At 46.3% G+C, this 21,288-nt stretch overlaps 1 protein-coding gene across 6 annotated transcripts in view; it reads left to right on the top strand.

Annotated features, from left to right (window-relative positions):
* The first annotated feature begins 3,149 nt into the window (after positions 1–3,149).
* The window catches only part of PPP1R12B (protein phosphatase 1 regulatory subunit 12B), a 98,998-nt gene continuing 80,859 nt past the window's right edge, over positions 3,150–21,288 (top strand). For all 6 annotated transcript variants that reach the window (XM_066379436.1, XM_066379427.1, XM_066379410.1 and 3 more), the window contains exon 1: positions 3,150–3,565. In XM_066379436.1, the coding sequence (XP_066235533.1) occupies positions 3,290–3,565 (276 nt within the window). In that variant the 5' untranslated portion in view covers positions 3,150–3,289. The remainder of the gene's footprint in view (positions 3,566–21,288) is intronic.

Raw genomic sequence — 21,288 nt, 5'->3', positions numbered from 1 at the left:
GAGCACAGGAGGGCGTCGACCCGCCTCCCGCCCGGTGCGGGTTGCAATTGGCTCGCAGCAAGGCGGGAAGACGAGCGCCACCGCCCATTGGCCCAGGCTTTGCGCCCGCGAGTTCAACTGGGAGCGCGCGAAGCGGCGGGTTCAGGTGCGGCGCAGGCTGACCCAGGCCGGGCTCACTGCGAGCGGCAGCTGCCGCTACGAGGCTAGCCGCCTCGTCGCCTTTTGCTATTCGAGCGGAAGGAGCTGGAAGCCAGCTCCCGAGGGCCAGTGATGGGAGCGGGGAGATGCCATGTGCAGCAGGGCGGCCGCGGCACTTGTGACGCGAGGAGCCTTCTGACCCGCTGGTGGACGTTAAGGTTGCGGATTGAGCCTAGAGATCGTCCCGGCCGTTAGAACGGGCGGGCTGCGGAGGCGGATCCTGGCTTGCGGAAGTCAGGACAGGACTCCGAGGCGTGGATCCTGCGCCGGGAGCACCCGTGGGCAGCTAAGCCGCCCGGTGGAGGCTCGCAGCTGGTGGACCCCAGAGGTCTGGGCTCCGGGAACACCCTCAGCCCCGAACCTTCGTCTCACTGCTTTCCGCCCACTGCGGGCCTGGGGGCCGCGCTGTTGCGGGCGGACGGCCAGACAGCCGGCGCTGTGACCTGAGGTGATCTCTGCACCGAGTCCCCATTGTGTCCCCGAGGCCACCGCATGGTCTGCGCTCTCCCCTGGAGAGACCTACACACGGGCTCCGTCCAGACTCCACCCCGGGGTCCCTCTCCCTCGTCGTAGGAATGAACGAACCAGTCACGCGGCTGGTAACAGATGGGGGAATAGTGCCCAGGCTGCCCCCGGGTTAGCTGTTGGCGCTCTGGTTTAGGGGCGGCCCTTCTCGCGGTGGTGTCCTCCCGTCACTCCGGAGTTCGCTGCTTATTTTACAGCTGGTACTTGCTGTATCTTATTTTCTTCTGTAAATAAGTGAAATAATAAATCGATGTTTTCTTGCTCCCTCCCTCCCTTCCTCTCTCTCTAAAATCAATTAAAAAAAATTTTAATGTCTTAGAAAAAGCAGGAACTGTGTGGAGTCTGACGGAGAGGTGGAATGGCGTGAGAAAACCAGCAAATACCTTTGGCTTTGGGAACCAAACTGAAAGGGTCGGATAAAAGAGAAACCCACGGGTTAGATGTGCCGCGTGTGTTTGTCCACCAGAGAGCGGTGTGCTAACGTGGGGATAGAGGTGGGGCAGAAGGAGTTCCTAAACCGTGTGTACAGGTGTTGCTGGTAAAAACGGAGTGTTCTAACAATGTAATTTACTTTTTACAAAGTATAGGTGGGAAATTAAAGTTTCTTTTTCAAGAATATATATGTATCATAGCCGGCTCACTTAGTACATTTAAACGTACAAAAATTATTTTTTATATATACACAAGATTATTTGTCAGGACTTACTCCCATATAAAACATTTCCTTTAGAGTAGAATATTTATTTAGTATCTCTAAACTACCAGCAACTGATTGTATAAGTTTACTTCTCAGAGTCCTGTTTGGGGGAAGATGTTTCAGGGAAAATAATTATATGATGTTAATTTATAAAATTGAATTTATTGCAGTGTCATTGGTCTTAAAATAACATAGGTTTCTTGTGAACCATCCCAGAATAGGTCATCGGTACACTGCACCATTCATTCACCACCCAAACTCAAGTCTCCTTCCATCACCATTTATTTCCTTTTAACCCTCTTCTACCTCCCACCACCCACCTTTACCTCTTGTAATATATTAATTTTGAAAAACTTTTCAAGCCATTGTACATAAATCAATTGTTTTATTTTTGTGGCATAACTTCTTTTTGGCTGAGCTAGTTAAATTAATTAGATTAAAATAATTAGCACTGCTTTCTGTAATCACTTACCTGGAAGACACATTCCTCTCTTTCCAGATGTGCAGTTAAATTATCCAAGGAACTTAGCCACTTATTTTTATAGAAACTATCCAAAGAGGGTATTTCACTCTTATTACCTTGGTGGGGGGGGGGGGCAAAGCAAATAAAATATATATGTAAGGATACTTACTGGAACTTCTAGCTATTGAGACGGATTTCTCCCGTTGAAATTAAGTTCATACCTTTGGGAAAGTAAGGATTTAACCAGGACTTGGCCAATTTTAGCTTATTTATACATCAGCAACCAGATGTCTTTTTTTACACCGATTCTGAGTGTGAAAGGAATACAGCTGAAAGAAATGTAACATTATTGATCCCTGAGAAATTTACCCCAATTAAAAAATATTTATGAGAAAACCAGGATGTCAGTAAAATATGCAGTCCATACTCATACTTTTTTTTTTGAGCAGCTGTTGTGTACCAGGAACATATATATTAAAATGGTGCACATGCTCTTCCGGCTACCTGGATGCATCCTTTCCAGGATCTTCTTTGGGCCTAGAATAAGCTCAAAGTACCTGTGTATAATACGCACCACTGTATGTATGTGATGTATGTGCATGCTCCCCCCCCCCCCCACATGCACACTGACACTAATTAATAGGTGTTAACTATTATATGTTATAATGTTAATGAAACTCTAGACTTAGAATCAGGTACTTTATGTCTAGTTTTCCCCAATAAAAAATTGGGATAATTACTGGCCCCTTTTCCACTTCAAAGGACTGATGTGATAATTAAGGAGCCAAGATTAGTTCAGTAGTCATAACAATAATAAACTACAACTGCCTGACCTGTGGTGGCGCAATGGATATAGCATCGACCTGGAACACTGAGGTCACTGGTTCGAAACCCTGGACTTGCCTGGTCAAGGCACATGTGGGAGTTGATGCTTCCTGCTCCTCCCTCTTCTCTCTCTCTTTCTCACTCTCTCTCTTTCCCCCTCTATAAAATAAATGAATAAAATCTGTTTTTAAAAAAAGAATAAACTACAACTCCCAAACTGCCCCTGCCGCCAGTCCAGGAGTCAATTCTAGCTTTGGGGCAAAGGTGACCCTACTGGGTCTCGCGGAGAAGTAGGGAGCAGCGGGTTCTCGCCCCTTTCCTGATGCATCCAGGGATTTGTGGTTCCCTGAAAGCCACAGGGTGCCTTTGAGGCCGACCTGTAACTACAAGTCCCGTGATGCCCCGGGGCGCAGCGTACCTGCGTGCTGAATGCGAGGGAGCGCGCGGGCGGTGCTAGCGGCGAAGTTAAGATGGCGGTGCGCGGGTCTCTGCCTTCTGCTCCCGGCTGACGCGCTCTGAGGGAGGCGGTGGCACCCGGGCAGCAGCGACTAGCGATAGCAGTGCGGCTGCCGGCCCGAGCGATGGCCGAGCTGGAACACCTGGGTGGGAAGCGGGCCGAGTCGGCGCGCGCGCGGCGGGCGGAGCAGCTGCGGCGCTGGCGCGGCTCGGAGACGGAGCAGGAGCCCGGCGAGCGGCAGCCGCGCACCCGCCGCGGGGCCCCCCGGGTCCGCTTCGAGGACGGCGCGGTCTTCCTGGCCGCCTGTTCGAGCGGGGACGTAGACGAGGTGAAGAGGCTCCTGGCCCGGGGTGCCGACATCAACACGGCCAATGTGGACGGCCTGACGGCGCTGCACCAGGTAAGGCGCGGGGCCGCGGGAGGGTCCTCGACCCCGTTCCAGTTGTCATGGTGACCGGGGACGTAGTCCCCAGGCCATCGGTGCGTGTCGCCATGCTCACCACCTGGCCTGTGCGCCACGTGTGACCCTCGGGGCGCCCCGTGCGCTTTCACCGCCCTCGGAGAGCCGGGTTGGCGGCCCTGAGGTCCCCGCGGCGGGGTCAGGCTGCGGCGGGTCTTCGGAACTCGCACCTCTTGTGTTGCGGCTTCGCCAAGAGGATTCGAATGCAGCTCCTGCGGCCCCCTGGCCTCGCGGCCGCGGATGTCCCCCCGCTCCCCGGCAGCGTCCCCTACCGTGGCCCATGTGCGGAGCTCGGCTCCGGAGAGGCTTCGCTTTTCCCTTCCTCCGAATCTTTTTTCATAAAGCCCTCGGTAGACATCACATGCCTCGCGCAGCTGCGGTGCACGGGCGGCGGAGAATGGGACACTGGGCGCTCTGGGAACGACACCTTCGCCGCTGCTGTCTGATGCAACAATATTCCGTGAGCACGATTCACAACCAAGCCCCCCAACCCCCATGTCCCAGCTGGAACTTCACTGTTATTTTGGTGCACTGAGCGCTGGACACCCACTCTTCATTTTTCTTATTTCTTTTTTTTTCTGTGGTTGGTGCCAAGTGAGTGTGTTGGCAGGAGCATCGACTTCTAGGTCATAATTGGACCTTGTGTCACCCCCACCCTGAGTGTGTGAAAGTTACCCCTCACCATGCTGCAGCCCTTCTCTGGCAAGTGGAGGAACCTTCTCTTCTGTTCATCCAACTTGGGTCCTTTTCTTTGCCCTTGCCCCTCTCCCTGCCCCTGAGGCAGCAGCTAACAGTGTCCAGTGCTTTGCTGTTTGACCTTGTTTCTCACGCCTTCCCTCCTGTGAGTCTCAGCAGGGATCCTTGAAAGTTGGTATGGCAGGCACTGTTGTTGTTTCTGTTTTACAGAGGAGGAACCTGAAGCTCAGAAAGCAGAGGATTTGGTAGGAAGTTTTCAGATTTAAATTTCACAACTTTCTATCCCACCTAATTAATAAAAAGCCGAATGTAAACAAGATAGGTGCTTTATTTTCTTTTAAATTTCTGAACTCTTTGAGAGAGTACCTGTTTATTGTTCCAGTGCGTTGGGGTGTTAGGGACTAAGGCCTGACACCTGGAAGAAAACAGGACCGGGTGTTTTTGGAGGACAGAGGAGAGTCAGCTCTCTGGTTGTGTATCTCCTGCAGTCGCCTAGTGCAGCTCAGCAGCCCTGTGTCACTTAAGGTGACCATGCTTGTGGAGTCCTACCATACACATCTTAGTGATGCCCTAAGAGGAAAACCACCGACTCGGAGGTCACTTTTGATTGGTTGACCTCCCTCCTGTACCAGTCACCACGTTTCTGATCCTTTCTCCAGAGACTGACCTAGGAACCTGTCTTGCTCTGGGAACTCCCATCCCAGATTGGGGAGTGTACCTTCTCTGAGTTAATCTCTTCACACTCAGTAATCTTGTCACAGAGGAGAGGAGGGAGATGGCAGCTGTGATTTTTATTTATTTGTTTTAAATACCTGCAAATGCAATACAATTGGCCCTCTATATCTGTGGGTCCCAAGGGCCTACTAAGGAACTTGAGCATCCTCAGACTTTGTTATCCAAGGGGAGCCTGAACCAGTGCACCTGAGGGCCAACTGTGGGGGCATTCCTCCCTCCTTACAGGGCTGGCAATGCGTTGAATTGAACAGGTACATTCATCATGAGACAAATCCAGCTAAAGATGAAGCTACTGTAGGCCCTGGCCGGTTGGCTCAGTGGTAGAGCGTCGGCCTGGCGTGTGAGAGTCCTGGGTTTGATTCCCGGCCAGGGCACACAGGAGAAGCGCCCATCTGCTTCTCTACCCCTCCCCCTCTCCTTCTTCTCTGTCTCTCTCTTCCCCTCCCGCAGCCAAGGCTCTATTGGAGCAAAGTTTGCCCGGGTGCTGAGGATGGCTCTGTGGCCTCTGCCTCAGGCGCTAGAATGGCTCTGATTGTGGCACAGCGATGCCCCAGATGGGCATGCCGGGTGGATCCCGGTTGGGCCCATGCTGGAGTCTGTCTGACTGCCTCCCCGTTTCCAACTTCAGAAAAATACAAACAAAAAAAAAAGATGAAGCTACTGGAAGATGGCAGTGCAAACTCACCTCTTGAGAAACCTTTTTTTTTTTTCATATATATATATATATATATATTTATTTTATTTTATTTTCCCCAGAGACAGAGAGTCAGAGAGAGATAGACAGGGACAGACAGACAGACAGGAACAGAAAGATGAGAAGCATCAATCATTAGTTTCTCGTTGTACATTGCGACACCTTAGTTGTTCATTGATTGCTCTCTCATATGTGCCTTGACCGCGGGCCTTCAGCAGACCGAGTAACCCCTTGCTCAAGCCAGCAACCTTGGGTCCAAGCTGGTGAGCTTTTTGCTCAAACCAGATGAGCCCGCGCTCAAGCTGGCGACCTCGGAGTCTCGAACCTGGGTCCTCGGTATCCCAGTCCGACACTCTATCCACTGCGCCACCGCCTGGTCAGGCGAGAAACCTCTCTATTTGACTCAAGAAAGGGGCCTTTATTGGCTTACAAATTCAGATGAGTAAGTTCCTGCAGTTATAGGACCTGTCCCCGTGGCCTGAGGGACTCTCAGGTGCATATGAGTATTCTCAGTGTGAGACTGGAGCCACCCGCAGCTGGACAGCCTGCTTTATCACCCACAGTCCCTCTGTGAAATGGACAGTGGTACAATTATCTGAGATATTTAGTTAAAATACTCACCTGTTAAACAAGTGTAATCTGAATTATTAGGACGATTGCTTCCTTTCTCTCTTTACCTTTGGCAGTGGCTTCTTGACCAGCTGTGGATTATCATGGTAACATGTTGGGAGAAACCCCCAGGTGATATGAAGACAGCTTTTCTCCTTTGTCCACAGGTGACAGTGAATGATTTACACCTCAGGTTGTGGTGCCCTGATGCTATACTTTTGACTTGGAGACCTTTCTTGACAGCCTTTGCTTAGGCTATAAGGTGCCTGGGTCACAGATAAAACACTCCAGGGGTCCTGTGAATAATACTCGAAATAGATTGGGGTCAAAGCATCTCAAAGATTAAACCTGCTCTGGGGAAGGCCCTGAACTTGGGAGAATACATGACGATTTGATGTGTGTGCCTTTAGTCTGCTGGAGTCTCCAGTGAGAAAAGGCATGAATCTGATGATATAACCCTTGAAAGTGGTTGTTTGCTCACAGAGGAGTTCCCATTTCATTTATGTGTATACATTACAAGGCACGAAATATGGTCTAACAGTGTCAGGTGGGCTGGCACTTCTTAAAATTTCTTTTATTTTTATTTATTTATTTTGCAAGGTTGATTATGCCTATCTAGGTTTTTTTTTTTAATTTCTTTTTTCCTATTGTGGTAGAGACAGAGAGTCAGGGGGACAGATAGGAACAGACAGACGGGAAGGGAGAGAGATGAGAAGCATCAATTCTTCGTTGCGGTTCCTTAATTCATTGATTGCTTTCTCATATGTGCCTTAAACGGGGGGCTACAGCAGACTGAATGACCCCTTGCTTGAGCCAGCGACCTTGGGCTCAAGCTGGTGACCTCAGGGTCTCGAACCTGGGTCCTCCGCGTCCCAGTCCGATGCTCTATCCACTGTGCCACCACCTGGTCAGGCACCTATCTAGATATTATTAATGATCTTGGATGCTTTAGGTCTAGATATGGGCTCTTAAACTGTGCCTACCAAATTATGGGGCTGCTGTATGTTGAGGCAAGCGCTTGTTTTCGGAAAAGAGATCTTCTGGGATTTGTTAACAATGAGTGCCAGCTTTTTTCTGCAGAATATATCATATTGGCACTTCTGTCTGAGCTGGATGTGGTAGAGGATACCATCAGCTCACAGAGATCTTGTCTCTAGACCAGTCTGCTCATGCTTCCTTTGGAGGGACAACTAGGAAAGTAGAAGTGTTCTCTGCTTGACTCAGAAATTCAAGTTGGGTTTGGAATGGTCTCAGAGTCCAAGTTTGGACCTCAGGGTTACCCCAGACTGGAATTCAATTCCTAGTAGCCTTTGTCATTTTAGAGCTGCCTTAGTCCTCAGGGAGATTAAGATTATCTCTTTCTTTGGAAGAGAGGTGGAGAAAGTGATAGAGGAGAAGGAAAAAAGAGCAGTTTATATTCAGAGTGGGACAGAAGAAGACTAAGATATGCGTTCAGTTCCGTGCAAAGTAGCATGTGTGTGTGTGTGTGTGTGTGCACACCAACTTGTGTGGGAAAATGAAACTCATATTCCTGACCCTTTCTCTTTTATTCCAATTCATTACGTCTTCCTGTTACAGTTCCATCTGCAAAGTGACTCTGCATTACCGTGCATGTGGGTGAATTCTGCTTAGTGTCAGGACCCAAGGAAATACGGAATGAAGAAAATCCTGTTGCTTTTTCATTGCTATGCAGGAGAATAGTCATCCTGATTATTTTAGTAGTTTACCTCTTCAGAGTGGTTCGTATGATGCATCAGACCATGTTGATTGAACATTTATAACCTTTGAAAGAGCAATACTAGTAGAAAGATGTTTTTGAGGACTTTTGTAGAAATTATATGAAGGTTTTTTTTTCCTGTTAAGCATAATTTGTTAATCTTCTATTGACTTTTCGAAGAAAAGGCTACCAGTGATATCATTGTAACTGTAAATTAGGCCCCCAAATATATGAAAAGACTCCTGAAAAAGTGGTTTCCCAGTAGTTCAAGTGCCTTCATTACTTATGAGTTAAAAATGTTTTAGGCTTTTCACCCTGACGTCATAGGCATGAAGCTTGCCTTCCTGTCTCTGAAGGGCTGACTAGCTAGTTCAGATCCTTTTATTTCCCAGTTCTGCTTGGCCCGTTTCCCCACTCGTGAGCACTGTCACTGGAAGGCAGCCTTAGAGGAACAGGGAGAGAAAGCTCAGTATCAACAAAGGTTTTTCTGCCTTTATTCTTGCACATTCTTTTATTGAAAGTCTACTTTGTGTCTGACTCTGTGCTTCTTGTTACTTGTTGCTTATCATTTGATACATTTTAGAAATGTAATAGAATTTTAGGAAAGCTCTCCAGAACAGTTGATCCCTACTGTCCTTAATAGCAGTGGTCCCCAACTTTTTTGGGCCACGGACCGGTTTAATGTCAGAAAATATTTTCATGGACCGGCCTTTAGGGTGGGACAGATAAATGTATCACGTGACCAAGACAAGCGTCAAGAGTGAGTCTTAGATGGATGTAACAGAGGGAATCTGGTCATTTAAAAAAAATAAAACATCGTTCAGACTTAAATATAAATGAAACGGAAATAATGTAAGTTATTTATTTTTTCTCTGCGGACCGGTACTGGTCTGCGGCCCGGGGGTTGAGGACCACTGCTTTATAGGAAATTGGCTGCATAGTGACCTTCTATTCCAGCATTCTTACTCTTGGAGGTTTAGTGGCAGGTCCGAGGAGGATATTATATTCATCAGTGCTTGTGACTGTTTTTATTTATGCTGTGAGTGAAAATGATCATAGTATACCTTTCTACCTACAGATGGTGCAAGACGTGAGTTTGAGATCTTTCATAGATTTCTAGTGGTTTAACATAGTAATAATACTTACAGAGCAAAGATCTCAACCCAGGATTTCATATAGGAGGACAAGGAACTGAAACCTGCTTTTTTGCATTGCTAATTGAAGCTTGCTCAGTTTGTTGATATGGGGGGCTATGAATTGGGGTTTTTCTCCTACCTTTAAAGTGTAATTAAATTTTTTTTTTCTTGAACCTTAGATTGTAACCAGTATGGGTAAATTGGGGGGCTGGAAGTTTTATCAGGCAGACAGAGTGTATTTATTTCATGAGTCCATTTAATTGGAAAACTGAAGCCTCAGTTCTCAATATTGAAAATTGATCTGTATGAGGTTTCTGATACAATATTGAACTACATTGTAGTTAGGGGATGGGTTTTGTGCTTAGTACACTTAAACATCACAGTACTGTGACAATTATATTGTAATGCAATTTTGGAAATCCTGACTGGCTGTTACATTTTTATGATTACTTGTTGGACAAGGGTAAGCAATCCTCTATGATTCCTGCTTTTAATGAATTTCTGGTAATGCCTTCAGAAAATTCCTGTTTTGCATTTGTTAGCCCATCTTAAGGCAATTTTATTATGTTCCATTTGGCCCATGACCGCCTGCAATGTGACTTTCTCAGATCTTATTTCTCACTGCTGAAATAAAGGATGTTCTATTAAACGTTGGGAAAATATTTAACCTAAGAACTCTAGATGCATACATTTAATTGTTGTAAATTCTGCTCAGCTACCAAGCAGTCATGACTCGGAGATACATGGATGGAGCCTTGGTGCCTCGCAGGCTACCTGTTAGGTCCTCTGAGCAAGTCAGGCTGTGGCAGCAGAAGACACAGGAGAGGGGTGACTCATTTTGACATGGTGCTCCCAGCCTGGGGCTGCTGTTGCCCCTGGAGAGATTTATGAGGTGGTTTTGATAGACCTGTAAGAAAGATGAAAGTGTGTTTCAGACAGTTTCTGTGAGCATCACTAGGACTTTGGATTGTTGCACTTGTTTCTGTACAATTCAGAGACTGGATGCTGCGCGTTGTCCTGACAGCAGGGCCCGAGGCTTTGTGCCCCCTGCACTTCCTGTCCCTTGCTCTGCCCTTGCTGGCCCTGTTGGCACAGTCAGTGGGGGTGGAGGGCTTTTCTCTGCTTTGCTGGAGCTGCTTTGGTTACTGTTTATCCTGAGACGCTCCAGTTGGTTCTGATGGATTGGTTCTCTGAACCAGACTGCATCTCTTTTAAGACCTCTTCTCCAAAGAAATGATTATGCATATGTCTTTTGCATTCTTTATATTTGAGTCATGCTCTGTTCCAACACTTGAAGGATTCAGGTCTCAAGTCACAAATACCTGTGTAGCCACCAACCAGCTTAAAAAATAGACTAATAGTAATAAATACAGTTGAACATGTCTTTATATCTTTACTGCACAGGAAAATATTCCCAAATAATTTATAATATTATCTTTTAATTTAGTGTTATATTAAGGGCATCATATTTTACACATCCTTTTGCTATGTACCTTTAAATTTTAACATTTCTAAGATTTATCTATGTTGATACAAAGAGTAGTGATTCATTAATTTCCACATGGATACATGTGGCACTAATTTATTCATCTTCATAGTGTGACTGTACTAAAATTAACAATCTTCTGTTGATGGACACGCAAATTGTCTTTAAGATAGTGATGTTTGTTTGCTTGTTGTTTTGTTTTGCTGTTAAAGCATGTTAACAACAAATCAAAACCACAAGGAGACATTACTTTACACCTGCTTGGATGGTTTTAGTAACACGAGGGACCATCACAAATATTGGTGAGGATATGGATAAACTGGAGCCTCAGACATTATTGGTGGGATTGTAAAATGATGCAGCCACTTTGGAAGACAGTCTGGTAGTTCCTCAGAATATTAAAGTTACCTTATGACTGGGCATTTCTGTTCTTAGGCACATATGTATCCAGGATAAGTGAACACACACGTTGCTCTGAGAACGTGGCAGCCCACGGATCTGACATTCTGTTCTTCATCTTTCTTGACTCAGTGTCAACCACACTATTCTTCCTGAAGCCCTCGTATCCCGGGACTTAAAATTCTTTCTCTTCTTCCCTTCTTTTTTTTTTTTTTTAATATTTTTTATTCATTTTAGAGAGGAGAGACAGAGAGAGACAGATAGACAGAAAGGAGGAGCAGAAAGCATCAACTCCCATATGTGCCTTGACCAGGCAAGCCCAGGGTTTTGAACCGGCGACCTCGGTGTTTCCAGGTCGACACTTTATCCACTGCGCCATCACAGGTCAGGCTTCCCTTCTTCTTGGCACACTCTTTCCTATTCTGTGTGGTTTTTACATGCGGGAGTTTCTCTTAGGCTTGGTGCTAGGTCTTCTGTTCACGCTCTTTCCATCTTGTCCACATGCCCAGCTTCAAATGTTCTTCAGGAACCTTAGCTGCTGTCACCATTATTATTACTCACTCACCTTCCCTTTTGTAGAGGACTTTGGGGAAGACCCATGGGAATATATTTAAAATCTGAGTATTTTGGAAGAAAGAATGGCACTATAATTTACTTCTGTTTCATTATTTTATTGAAAAATACAGTAAGACCCAGTCCTATTTATTATTGTAATATATGATAGGAGTAAAAAATTTGTTGAGATGGTGTGTCTAGAATTACTGTTAAGAATTAGCAATCATGAGTGTGTCCAAATTCAGCAGTGTTTAAAGACCATATCTGAAGCCTTTTCAAAGTATTAAAGAAGATGATGATAGTAATGACAATAACAATGGCAAGGAGTCAGCACTGTCTTAACAGAAAGATCGTCTGTATGTTGAATTTTCTGTGCCTTAAACTCAGCAGATTTTCATTGTCTGATCTCATGCCCTGAAGGAGGAAGAAGACTTCGAGAGATGTGATTCACAGACTCTGCGTTTACATGCACACCCCTCCCCCAAAAGCAAACAAAAAACTGAAGGACGGACCAGTTATGATGTCATTGTCCCAGCACCCAGCTGGGATCTTTTCACCTGTGATATCAGCTTAGAACAGAAAGCTCTCCTTTGTGCTTGTCACAGACTGTCATCTGCTGTGATATGACTCCTTGCTGGGCTCTGTGGTTGAGTTTGTGACTGATTTCGGTGACACAAAAAACTGCCTTTCAGGAAGTGTTTGCTCTTCAGTTACTCTGAAGTCCCTTCCCTTCTTGTTCTTCTAACACCACTTTGGTGTTTAAGGGACAGTAAACCCATGTCCGTGGGTGTGTATGTGGTGCAGCCAGCCTCCCAGGTCATGGGCAGAGGTCTACACAAAGGGGTGGACACCCTGTGGGCTGAGTGCAGCAGTGTGGTGCCTGGGTGTCTGAGGACAACCCTGACGGACTGAGAAGCACCTGCCTCTGACCGCTGACTGAAGAATCTGCAGTAGGACCAGAGAGCGCCCCCATGTTGTAGACTCTTCCACACGTGGTACTGTGTGGGCAGGAAGTAATCCCCACACACAGATTCTTCTGTGTAGATTGAGGTGGAGAGGAAAGTCCCTTAACGCTGGGACTGTGGCTGTGACTGTGTGTGCACATTGTATGACAGTACCAGGACATGCTCTGCTGCTCCTTGACTAGACTGACTGCACCACCCAGGGCACCAGGGGTTCTCTTCACAGTTAGTTATAGTTACGTTTGTTACATAGCCAGGCCATTGCCACTCAGGCTGCACTTAATGTGTCAGGTTAATAATAGCTATATGTTGAGTGCTTGCTGTGTAGGGCACTGTTCCAGGGAGTATAGTAAGTCAGTCACTGTCTCTGCAGGGAGGGAGTACGCAGTCTGATGGGGAAGGTGACAGTCAAGGTAGCTGCAGTAGAAGGCAGTGCACTGCTCCAGGCTCCAGGAACACAGGTGGTGGTGACCAACTGTGAGGATGGGCAGACTTCATGGAGGAGGGGGTGATTAAACAGGGTCTTTGAGAACATGTGGAAGCTCATGTTCAAGTCAGAGGACATGGTGTGTGTAAATGTGCCTTTGGAGAATTGTTAGGGAGTAGTGTGTCATAGTTATAGCAATACACCCGAGCAGTTACAACCGCATCACATGTTAAGTCCTGTGATCCTCATCGTGACTCTGTGAGATACTATGGTTGTATTCCTCATTAAAGATGAGGTCTCTGAGGCAGAGAGAAGTTGAGTCACCGAGGGTCTCAACAGCCGTAAGTTTCACAGCCAGCATTTGTACTCAAACTTCCTGGCTAGAGCTTTAAAGTAGTGTTAGCAAACAATAACCCCCAGGCCAAACTCAGCCCACTGCCTGGTCCCTACAGCCTACAAGCTAAAAAGGGTTTTTACATTTTTAATTAGTTGAAAAAAGCAAAAGACAAACCATATTTTGTGATGTCTGAAACTTACATGAAGTTCAGATTTCAGTGTCCACAAAGGTGAATGGGGACACAGCGTCACGCACCTGGTCAGTGCTGTGTATGGCTGCTGTCACACACCAGTGCAAAGCTGAGTGTTTTCGAGGGGTTGTACGACCTGCCAAGTGGGAATACTCACTGTCTGGCTCTTTGCAGAGGAAACTGGCAAACCTTTATTCTAAATCAATGGTCGACTGCCTCAAAGTATATTTTGGTTTATAAAGTAACACAATGAATGCATGTTAATAGTAATACTTGGGTTTATACGTACTTATCTTTTTAAAAATCAATTTTTGTACTTCTCTTCTGTGTCCTCAGGTCAACCCTGAAGTGGAAAGAAGGTTGAGTGTGTGGCTCTCTGTCTCACAGCCAGGGAACGGAGTTGTGGAAAGATGGGACACTGTGACATTAGTTACACGCTGCCTGTACAGTGTCTTCCAGTGTCCCCTGTTCTGGGCCGGTGTGCCCTCTACCCCTGCCCCAGATGGACCGTTGTTCAGAGCATGGGCCCGAGGCCATACCACAGAGGAGACTGTGGAGGCTGATTGGGGTAACGCCTCTGGCCCTCGCAGGGGGTGTCAGCCTCTCTGTCTTAGGGGCTCAGCTCCCTCCAGCACAGGCCAGTGAGGGCTCCGGGAGGCTCAGGCTTCTCACATTACTTCCGTGAGGGGCCAGGCCCATGGCAGGCCCAACAGCACTCGGAATGGTTTCTCAGGTCTCCCTTGTCTGCTGTCCCACCTTTGGACAGAGATTTCTGTGTGTGGTGCTGAGCTTCTCCTGGCTGAGGAAGGCCTCCTGCTAACGAGTACACGGCAGGAGCCTCCTTGTCGCTGTGGCACTGGTCAGGGAGGGTGCATCCCACTCCTGTGTGTCTGCTGTTCAGAGCTTTGTGTCATTATCAATCCCTCTTCCCTGCCTTGGGGCATGTTTCACAAATTATGAGCTTGGAGCTTTCAGGAAAAGACAAGTTATTTAAGATTTCTAAAGTCTCAACCACTGGCCTCTTTTTCATCCCAACAGTGGATTCATGTATACTGCAGAATTGACCGCACCTAGCTTTGGTCTGTTAAGACCCAGCAGAAATAGGCCCTCCTGGCCTAAGAGAGAACAACTGTGTTTCTGCTTTTGGCCAGCAGTTCCGTGGCCATGGACAGTGCTGAGGTCAGCCACGCAGGAGCCACTGGGCTTCCCTGGGGCAGGGCCTCCGTGTAGCTTGGGGGCATGTGTGCACACTGGTCAGGACTCAGGAGCTGTGTGCATAGGATCTGTTTTTACGGTGTGGAAACTTCACCTCAGGAGGACAGTAATGCTGTGAACAAGGACTGAGCTCTAGTTAATGATGTGCACAGGGTAACATTTGGGGAGATTATTGTGAATGTATTGTGGGGCGGGGCGGGTGCACTATAAATCAAGAATGGCATCACTGTGAAATCCTTGCACCTCTCTATATGTTTGGACATTTTCAGTATAAAATATTTCGGGGAATGCCCAAATGGGGTGGGCAGGAAGTATAAGCTAATAAAGCAGCTGGTGACACGGTGGAGTGGTGGGCATGAGCCCCGGGCAATGCTGCTGGACTCCAACCCTGTGCTGCTTTGTAGGAATCTGGACCCAGCCTTGCCAGGCATTCCTGGTTTTTTTAAAGTCTCAAGTATAATTTTTTTAGGTGAAAAAATCTTTGTTTTTAAAGTGCCAGAAGGGCCAAACAAAATGCTTTTAATTAAGCGACTTTTTCTATTCCTGTGATTTCCATTTGAGAGAAGAAGTTGGAGGTACGCTCTTGAGTGGTCAAGTCACCACTGTGGTCTCTGACGTGTGACTTTGCAGAGATTTCAGCTCAGCTGAGACCTGCACCATAACCTCGATTCCCCTGTCCCGTGGGCTGCTGTACAGGCATGCTGTGCCAGGGCCACACCACAGGATCTGTGCCTGGCCAGGGCTCTGCTCGGGCAGGGACAGCTGCGAGGCTGGGCTGGTTGTCATGGACTGCCCTGGGCTCACATTAGGATATTTAATATGCAAGGAGCAGCGAGCAGTGCAGCTAGCTGGCTGCTCAGATGTCATTCCTGGATGGGAGTCACTTAAGCCTGGGGAGAATTAGCAGTTGGTGGGGGGTCAGGACAGAAGATTGCTAAGATGCTAAGACTCCTGTGCAGACCCTGTCTGGGCTAAGTGTGTACCGTGAACCAGTGCCCTGAGCTCTTAAACATCCCAGTGTTGTCCTTTTCACCACTGGCATTGTGATGAACCAACTTATCCCTTCTACTCAGGCCGTCTCCATTCCCTCCCCTCCGCAATGTCACCACTGCCAGTGCCTAACCTCCAGACCTCATCCTCCTATCCAGCCACAATGGCCATTTCCTGAGTGGTGTCCAGGCTCATATTCCCACCACAGTTACTCTGAGATACACTTCTGATAGTGTCATACCTGGTTTGAAGCCTAAGTTAAGCTCTTAGAGGACATGGGGACCTTCGTTGCTGTCACCCTGCCAGCCCCTCATCCTTCCACTTCATGTTCTTGATGAAGCTAGAGGGAGCCTGATCAAACTTTCGTGGGAGACCCACTGATTTGAGTACAAGCACACCAGACTTCTCACCACTCCAAACACTGCCTATGCTGCCCTCCTCTCTGTGGGCTGTGCCATTTGCTCCTGGTTCTATTCATCCCTGCTCCTCCAGCTGCTGATTCTTTCTCCCTTGAAATAAAAATGGTGGGTACTCCATCCTGGAAAGTGCCTGCTGTCACCCACAGACAGTTAGTGACTGCTCACTTAGTGCCCCTTTCACTGCACATCACGGCAGAGTCTTGTGTCTCCCACCATGTGTGGCAGGGCCATGGGCCTTCCCCGAGGACTGTGTCGGGCAGAGCATTGGCCTCAGTGCATGTTTGTCACATGAACAAATGGAAAAGTGCTTTACAGTCAAGGAGCACATTACTCAGTTAAGTTCTTCACCTGATCCTAGGTAACACGAGCCCCTGTCAAATCCGGAACTGAAATCTGGCTTCTCAGGTTCTCTGCCTGTGCTAACAATAGACTCAAGTTCTACACCCAGTGCTGATGGCGGGACCCCGGCTGCAGCCCTGAACCTCCCGCAGCGACAGCACTTGCTCCTCCTCTGCAGGCTCACTGTCTTCCCTTCTTCCCTTCTTCTGCCTTAACTTACTCTCTGGCCTTTTTTTTTTTTTTTTTTTTTTTTAAGACAGAGGAGAGATAGAAGGGTGGAACAGGAAGCATCAACTCCTATATGGCCCTTGACCAGGCAAGCCCAGGGTCTCAAACCAGTGACTTCAGCATTTCAGGTCGATGACTTAACCCACTGAACCACCACAGGTCAGGCCAACTCTTAGCAGAACGTGACAGTGGTCTCGGCATCTACTGAAGCCTTTATAGCGTTATTTTATGTATAGAAATGTTGCCCTTTCTCATAGGGAAAGGAGTGTTTCTGCTCCTAGGGACTAAACAGGGCAGTAGTAATAATGACACTAATATCACCAGCTGGTAGTCACATAGCCCTTAACTTCAAGCCAGGCACCGAGTGTCTTAACATACATTAGCTAATTTTAATGCCATGTAGTAAGTACAGTCCTTGGTGTGATAATTCTACAGACGAGGAAATACAGAGAGAACTTGTTTCTAGAACACAAAACTACTCATTAGAAGGCCTGGGATTTGAACCCAGGAAGCCTTGACCTGTTATCTGCACTTGTACCTTGTATACTGTGTGGGGAAGGTCACATAACTGCTTTATCAGTGTCTTCTACCATCTAAGCCAGGGGTCCTCGTGAGCCAGATGTGGCTCTTTTGATGGCTACATCTGGCTCACAGACAAATCTTTAATAAAAAAATAATGTTAAAAATATAAAACATTCTCATGTATTACAATGAGAATTTCCTACTGCTCATGTTCATGGTTGCGGGTGACTGAAGCCAATCACAGCTGTCCTCCGGGACAACACCAAATTTTTATTGGATAATGCTTAACGTACACGGGTTGTTTTATGGCTCTCACGGAATTACATTTTAAAATATGTGACGTTCATGGCTCTCTCAGCCAAAAAGATTTCTGATCCCTGATCTAGGCTCTGCATATGCAAGACACAGCAGTGAGTGACATGGACTTGTGTTGCATTCCCAGCTTTGCTATGCAGAGCCCTTGATGAAAATACGGGAAAGCCCTGGCCAGGTAGCTCAATTGATTAGAGCATTGTCCCAATATGCCAAGGTTGCAAGTTTGATTCCCAATCAGGGCACAAAGAAGAATCAGCCAATGAATGCATGAATAAGTGGAACAACAAATCAGTGTTTCTCTCTCTCTCCCTTCCTCTCTAAATAAATTTTCTGTTGATTTGAGAGAGAGAAAGAGAAGAGGGGAAAGAGAAAAAGAAGCATCAACTTGTTTTACTTAGTTCCATTTACTTGTATACTCATTGATTGCTTCTTGTATGTACCCTGACTGAGAATTGAACCTATGAAATTGGCACACTACGATGATGCTCTATCCACTGATCCATCTGGTCAAGGTTAAAGTTTGTTTTATTTTGTTTTTTAATCAAAAAGACAATAAGCTGGGGAAAACAATAACCTCTAGTTTAATCTCTTCTTTTAAGGATAGAATTTGCAAGGCTGATTTATGCTTTCTGAGAATTTAATTTTTCCATAATTTCTTTGTGGCTTTTCATCTTCACCCAGCTCAGCTCCCAGAATTGCCTACCTTCTTCTCACAAGGCCTCCAGGACAGCTCTGACATGCTGCCCATGCTGCGGCTTCCAGCCATGCTTGTGCGGCTTATAAAACACTTGTTTTGGGCACAGAGGGGTCTAGAGCTCAGTGAATGATCCACTTCATGGAACAGTAGTTCACGCACTGTGCCCAGTTAGCAGCAGAGTGGTCCTTGGGGGGCTGTGGCTCAGACAGGTAGCCAAGCTGACTTCGTTCAGACTCACGAGGATGAAGTAGCAACCAAAGCACTTTCATAGGGTCTTAGTGCTCTGCATTTAGTCTGGTCAGGAGTGACCAATTCAAATCAAGCAATTGGGACATTTCTTGTGTGAAATTATTTGCAAGCAAGGTTAATATCTATGCTAAAGCAAAATTAGTGTCAGATATTAGAAATGTTCAGTGCGCCAAATGCTATCGTGAGCCTGGCCTGAACTTGATTTTGGATACCCACATGCTGTAGTTTAGCAACTGAATACTTGGTCTTAAGTAAGTCAGTTAATATTTCTGGGCCTCATTTCTCTATTTATAAAATGAGAAGTCCTAATGGTTATTGCTGTAGCTACCACATCTTTCCTTCTTTTTAAAGCTTTCTTATAATGTACTTTTTGCATGGAAACTCTTTTGATCGAGTCGGTGGAGATGAGTCATCTGTCACTTGCTGTGCCTTAGCTCATACCCGAAAGAAATTCACGCTGGGGATTTTTGCCGCCATTACTAAGCCGCATTTATTATTCCTCAGAATTAGGATAATTCACAAGGAGCAAAGTAGAGGTTTGGAGGTTGGGACATGAAACTGCCGGGGTCCAGCCCCGGCGGGGGATCCAGGGGTCCCACAGGAGGAGACGGCGTCGGCGAAAATGGAGTGAGAGCCGAATTCTTTTCTTTCTCTTTATTCTCCGGTTAGCATTTACTGCCAGGCATCTCTCCCAAATGCTAGTATAGCTCCCTTTTTATACACGCACACCGAGTTACAATCACATGGTGTTAATTATTACTTTTGTTTCACTATGTTTTCATGTTTCCGGATAACAGTTAATTTACATCTATGAGTCACAAGTCAGGTAGTAAATTATTCAAAATACAAAATAACTTGAATAGCGATAACAACATCAGTAAAAGCTTTTAGAGTATTAGTTCTAAAAGGCTTGCCTCTATAGAAATTAACATAACATCAAGAATAGGTTTCATTCAAAGATATGCAGAGTGCACTTGCAAGATAGCCCAGCAGCAACACAAGACATTCCATGGATTTCCCTACATTTTTAAATCTCATGAGAACATTTCATTGAGAAAGCCTAGCAATTGCCTTTAGTCAAAAGACAATTCTCTTAGTAAAACATTCTTTTCTTGCTGACTACGCTCTCATTCTAGGCCACACAATGGGCCATTCTACTATACCTACCTAAGATACTATTGTCTAATCAAATATTACTTATTTATTATATTTAAACACTAGTTAAGTTTTGACTCTATTCTTCTCAGAATATACCACTATTTGCAGATCAAAGAAGAAAGGAATGTTTCTCTACTTATCACATGAAAAGGCTAGGGAGGAAAAAATGTTAAGTGAAGGCCTCAGGGTGCTCTGTGCACAGCCACTGCCTCCTAACCATTCACAAGTCACAAACTATTCTTTCTAACATGATTAAGAAGGAATTCTCCTACAAACTTAACCCTTTATGAGGGATATCATAGCCAGCCTCTTATGTCTATGAGCCCAGTTCAAGGGGCTTACAGGCTTTTCTGTGGAACTCACACCCTCTGTCTCATTTCCAAAGAAATTACTACAAATCTACAGGGAAAGTACGGTACTATTATCCCTGTGCCACAAATAATAGCACACACCCAGAAAAAGGGGGGATATAAGGCCAGATTAATTAAAAAAATCAAAGGGGGGAAGTATCGTGCCTTTCCTTTTGCAGTGACTTTGTCACCCTACAGCCATTGGTCTTCACTGCAGTGACTTTGTCACCCCGCAGCCATTGGTCTTCTCTGCTGTGACTTTGTCAATCAGCAGTTTTTGATCTTCTTCTGCTGTGACCTTGTCAGCCAGCAGTTGTGGGTCTTCTCCTGCTGTGACCTTGTCAGCCAGCAGTTGTGGATCGGCTCCCGACATGAAACTTCTGTTTGAAGAGCTGTGGGTTTTGAGAAGATACAGCTTTTGTTTTCTCGGCCCTTCTTCTACTACCTTCTTCTTGACTGTTTAAACCTGCTTGATACAAGACTTAGGTGTGTACTGTGCCTGATGTAGTACAAGGGCAGTACCTGGAGGACAGGCTCTCAAGGGCTGGTGTTTGTGCAAGTGGATCAGTGCACGGGGAGTGTGGAAGCTAGAGGGAAACACTTGACGGGTTCTGTTAGAGTCCTGAATGAACATTGTCAACTGCTCTTAACTGCAGGAAGGTGTTCTCTGGTCGCACATCATAAACGTTTATAGTCTTGGAGACAATATTCCAATTTACTAAGAACAAAATCTTAGTATGACATCCCATGGAAAATTCTTTATTTCTGCTGTCTCTCTTGGCTCTTTTACCTGAAAGGCTACAAATCTGTGTCCAGAGCCTACCTGACCACTGATTACATAGTCAGATACATAGTTCTCATTCTCTGGGAGCCAAACTGACTGTGTCAGGGAGTTGTGAGTCTCACACAGGCTGACAGTGCTGGTATCACCTGTCATGTTTGAGCTGACTGCTACTATGATTCTCACTCGGGAAGTAGTTACACTGTAGCATGTAGAGTGGAGAGACAGGCAGTAGTTACACTGTAGCAAAGTGAGGGTGGAGAGACAGATCATAGTTACGCTGTAGCAGGATGAGGGTGGAGAGATGGGCAGTAGTTATGCTGTAGATCAGGGGTAGTCAACCTTTTTACACCTACCGCCCACTTTTGTATCTCTGTTAGTAGTAAAATTTTCTAACTGCCCACCGGTTCCACAGTAATGGTGATTTATAAAGTAGGGAAGTAACTTGACTTTATAA

Source organism: Saccopteryx leptura, chromosome 1, assembly GCF_036850995.1.
Source record: "Saccopteryx leptura isolate mSacLep1 chromosome 1, mSacLep1_pri_phased_curated, whole genome shotgun sequence".
NCBI lineage: Eukaryota > Metazoa > Chordata > Mammalia > Chiroptera > Emballonuridae > Saccopteryx > Saccopteryx leptura.
The sequence above is the reverse complement of the archived record's forward strand: the minus strand, read 5'-3'. Positions and strand labels throughout refer to the sequence as shown.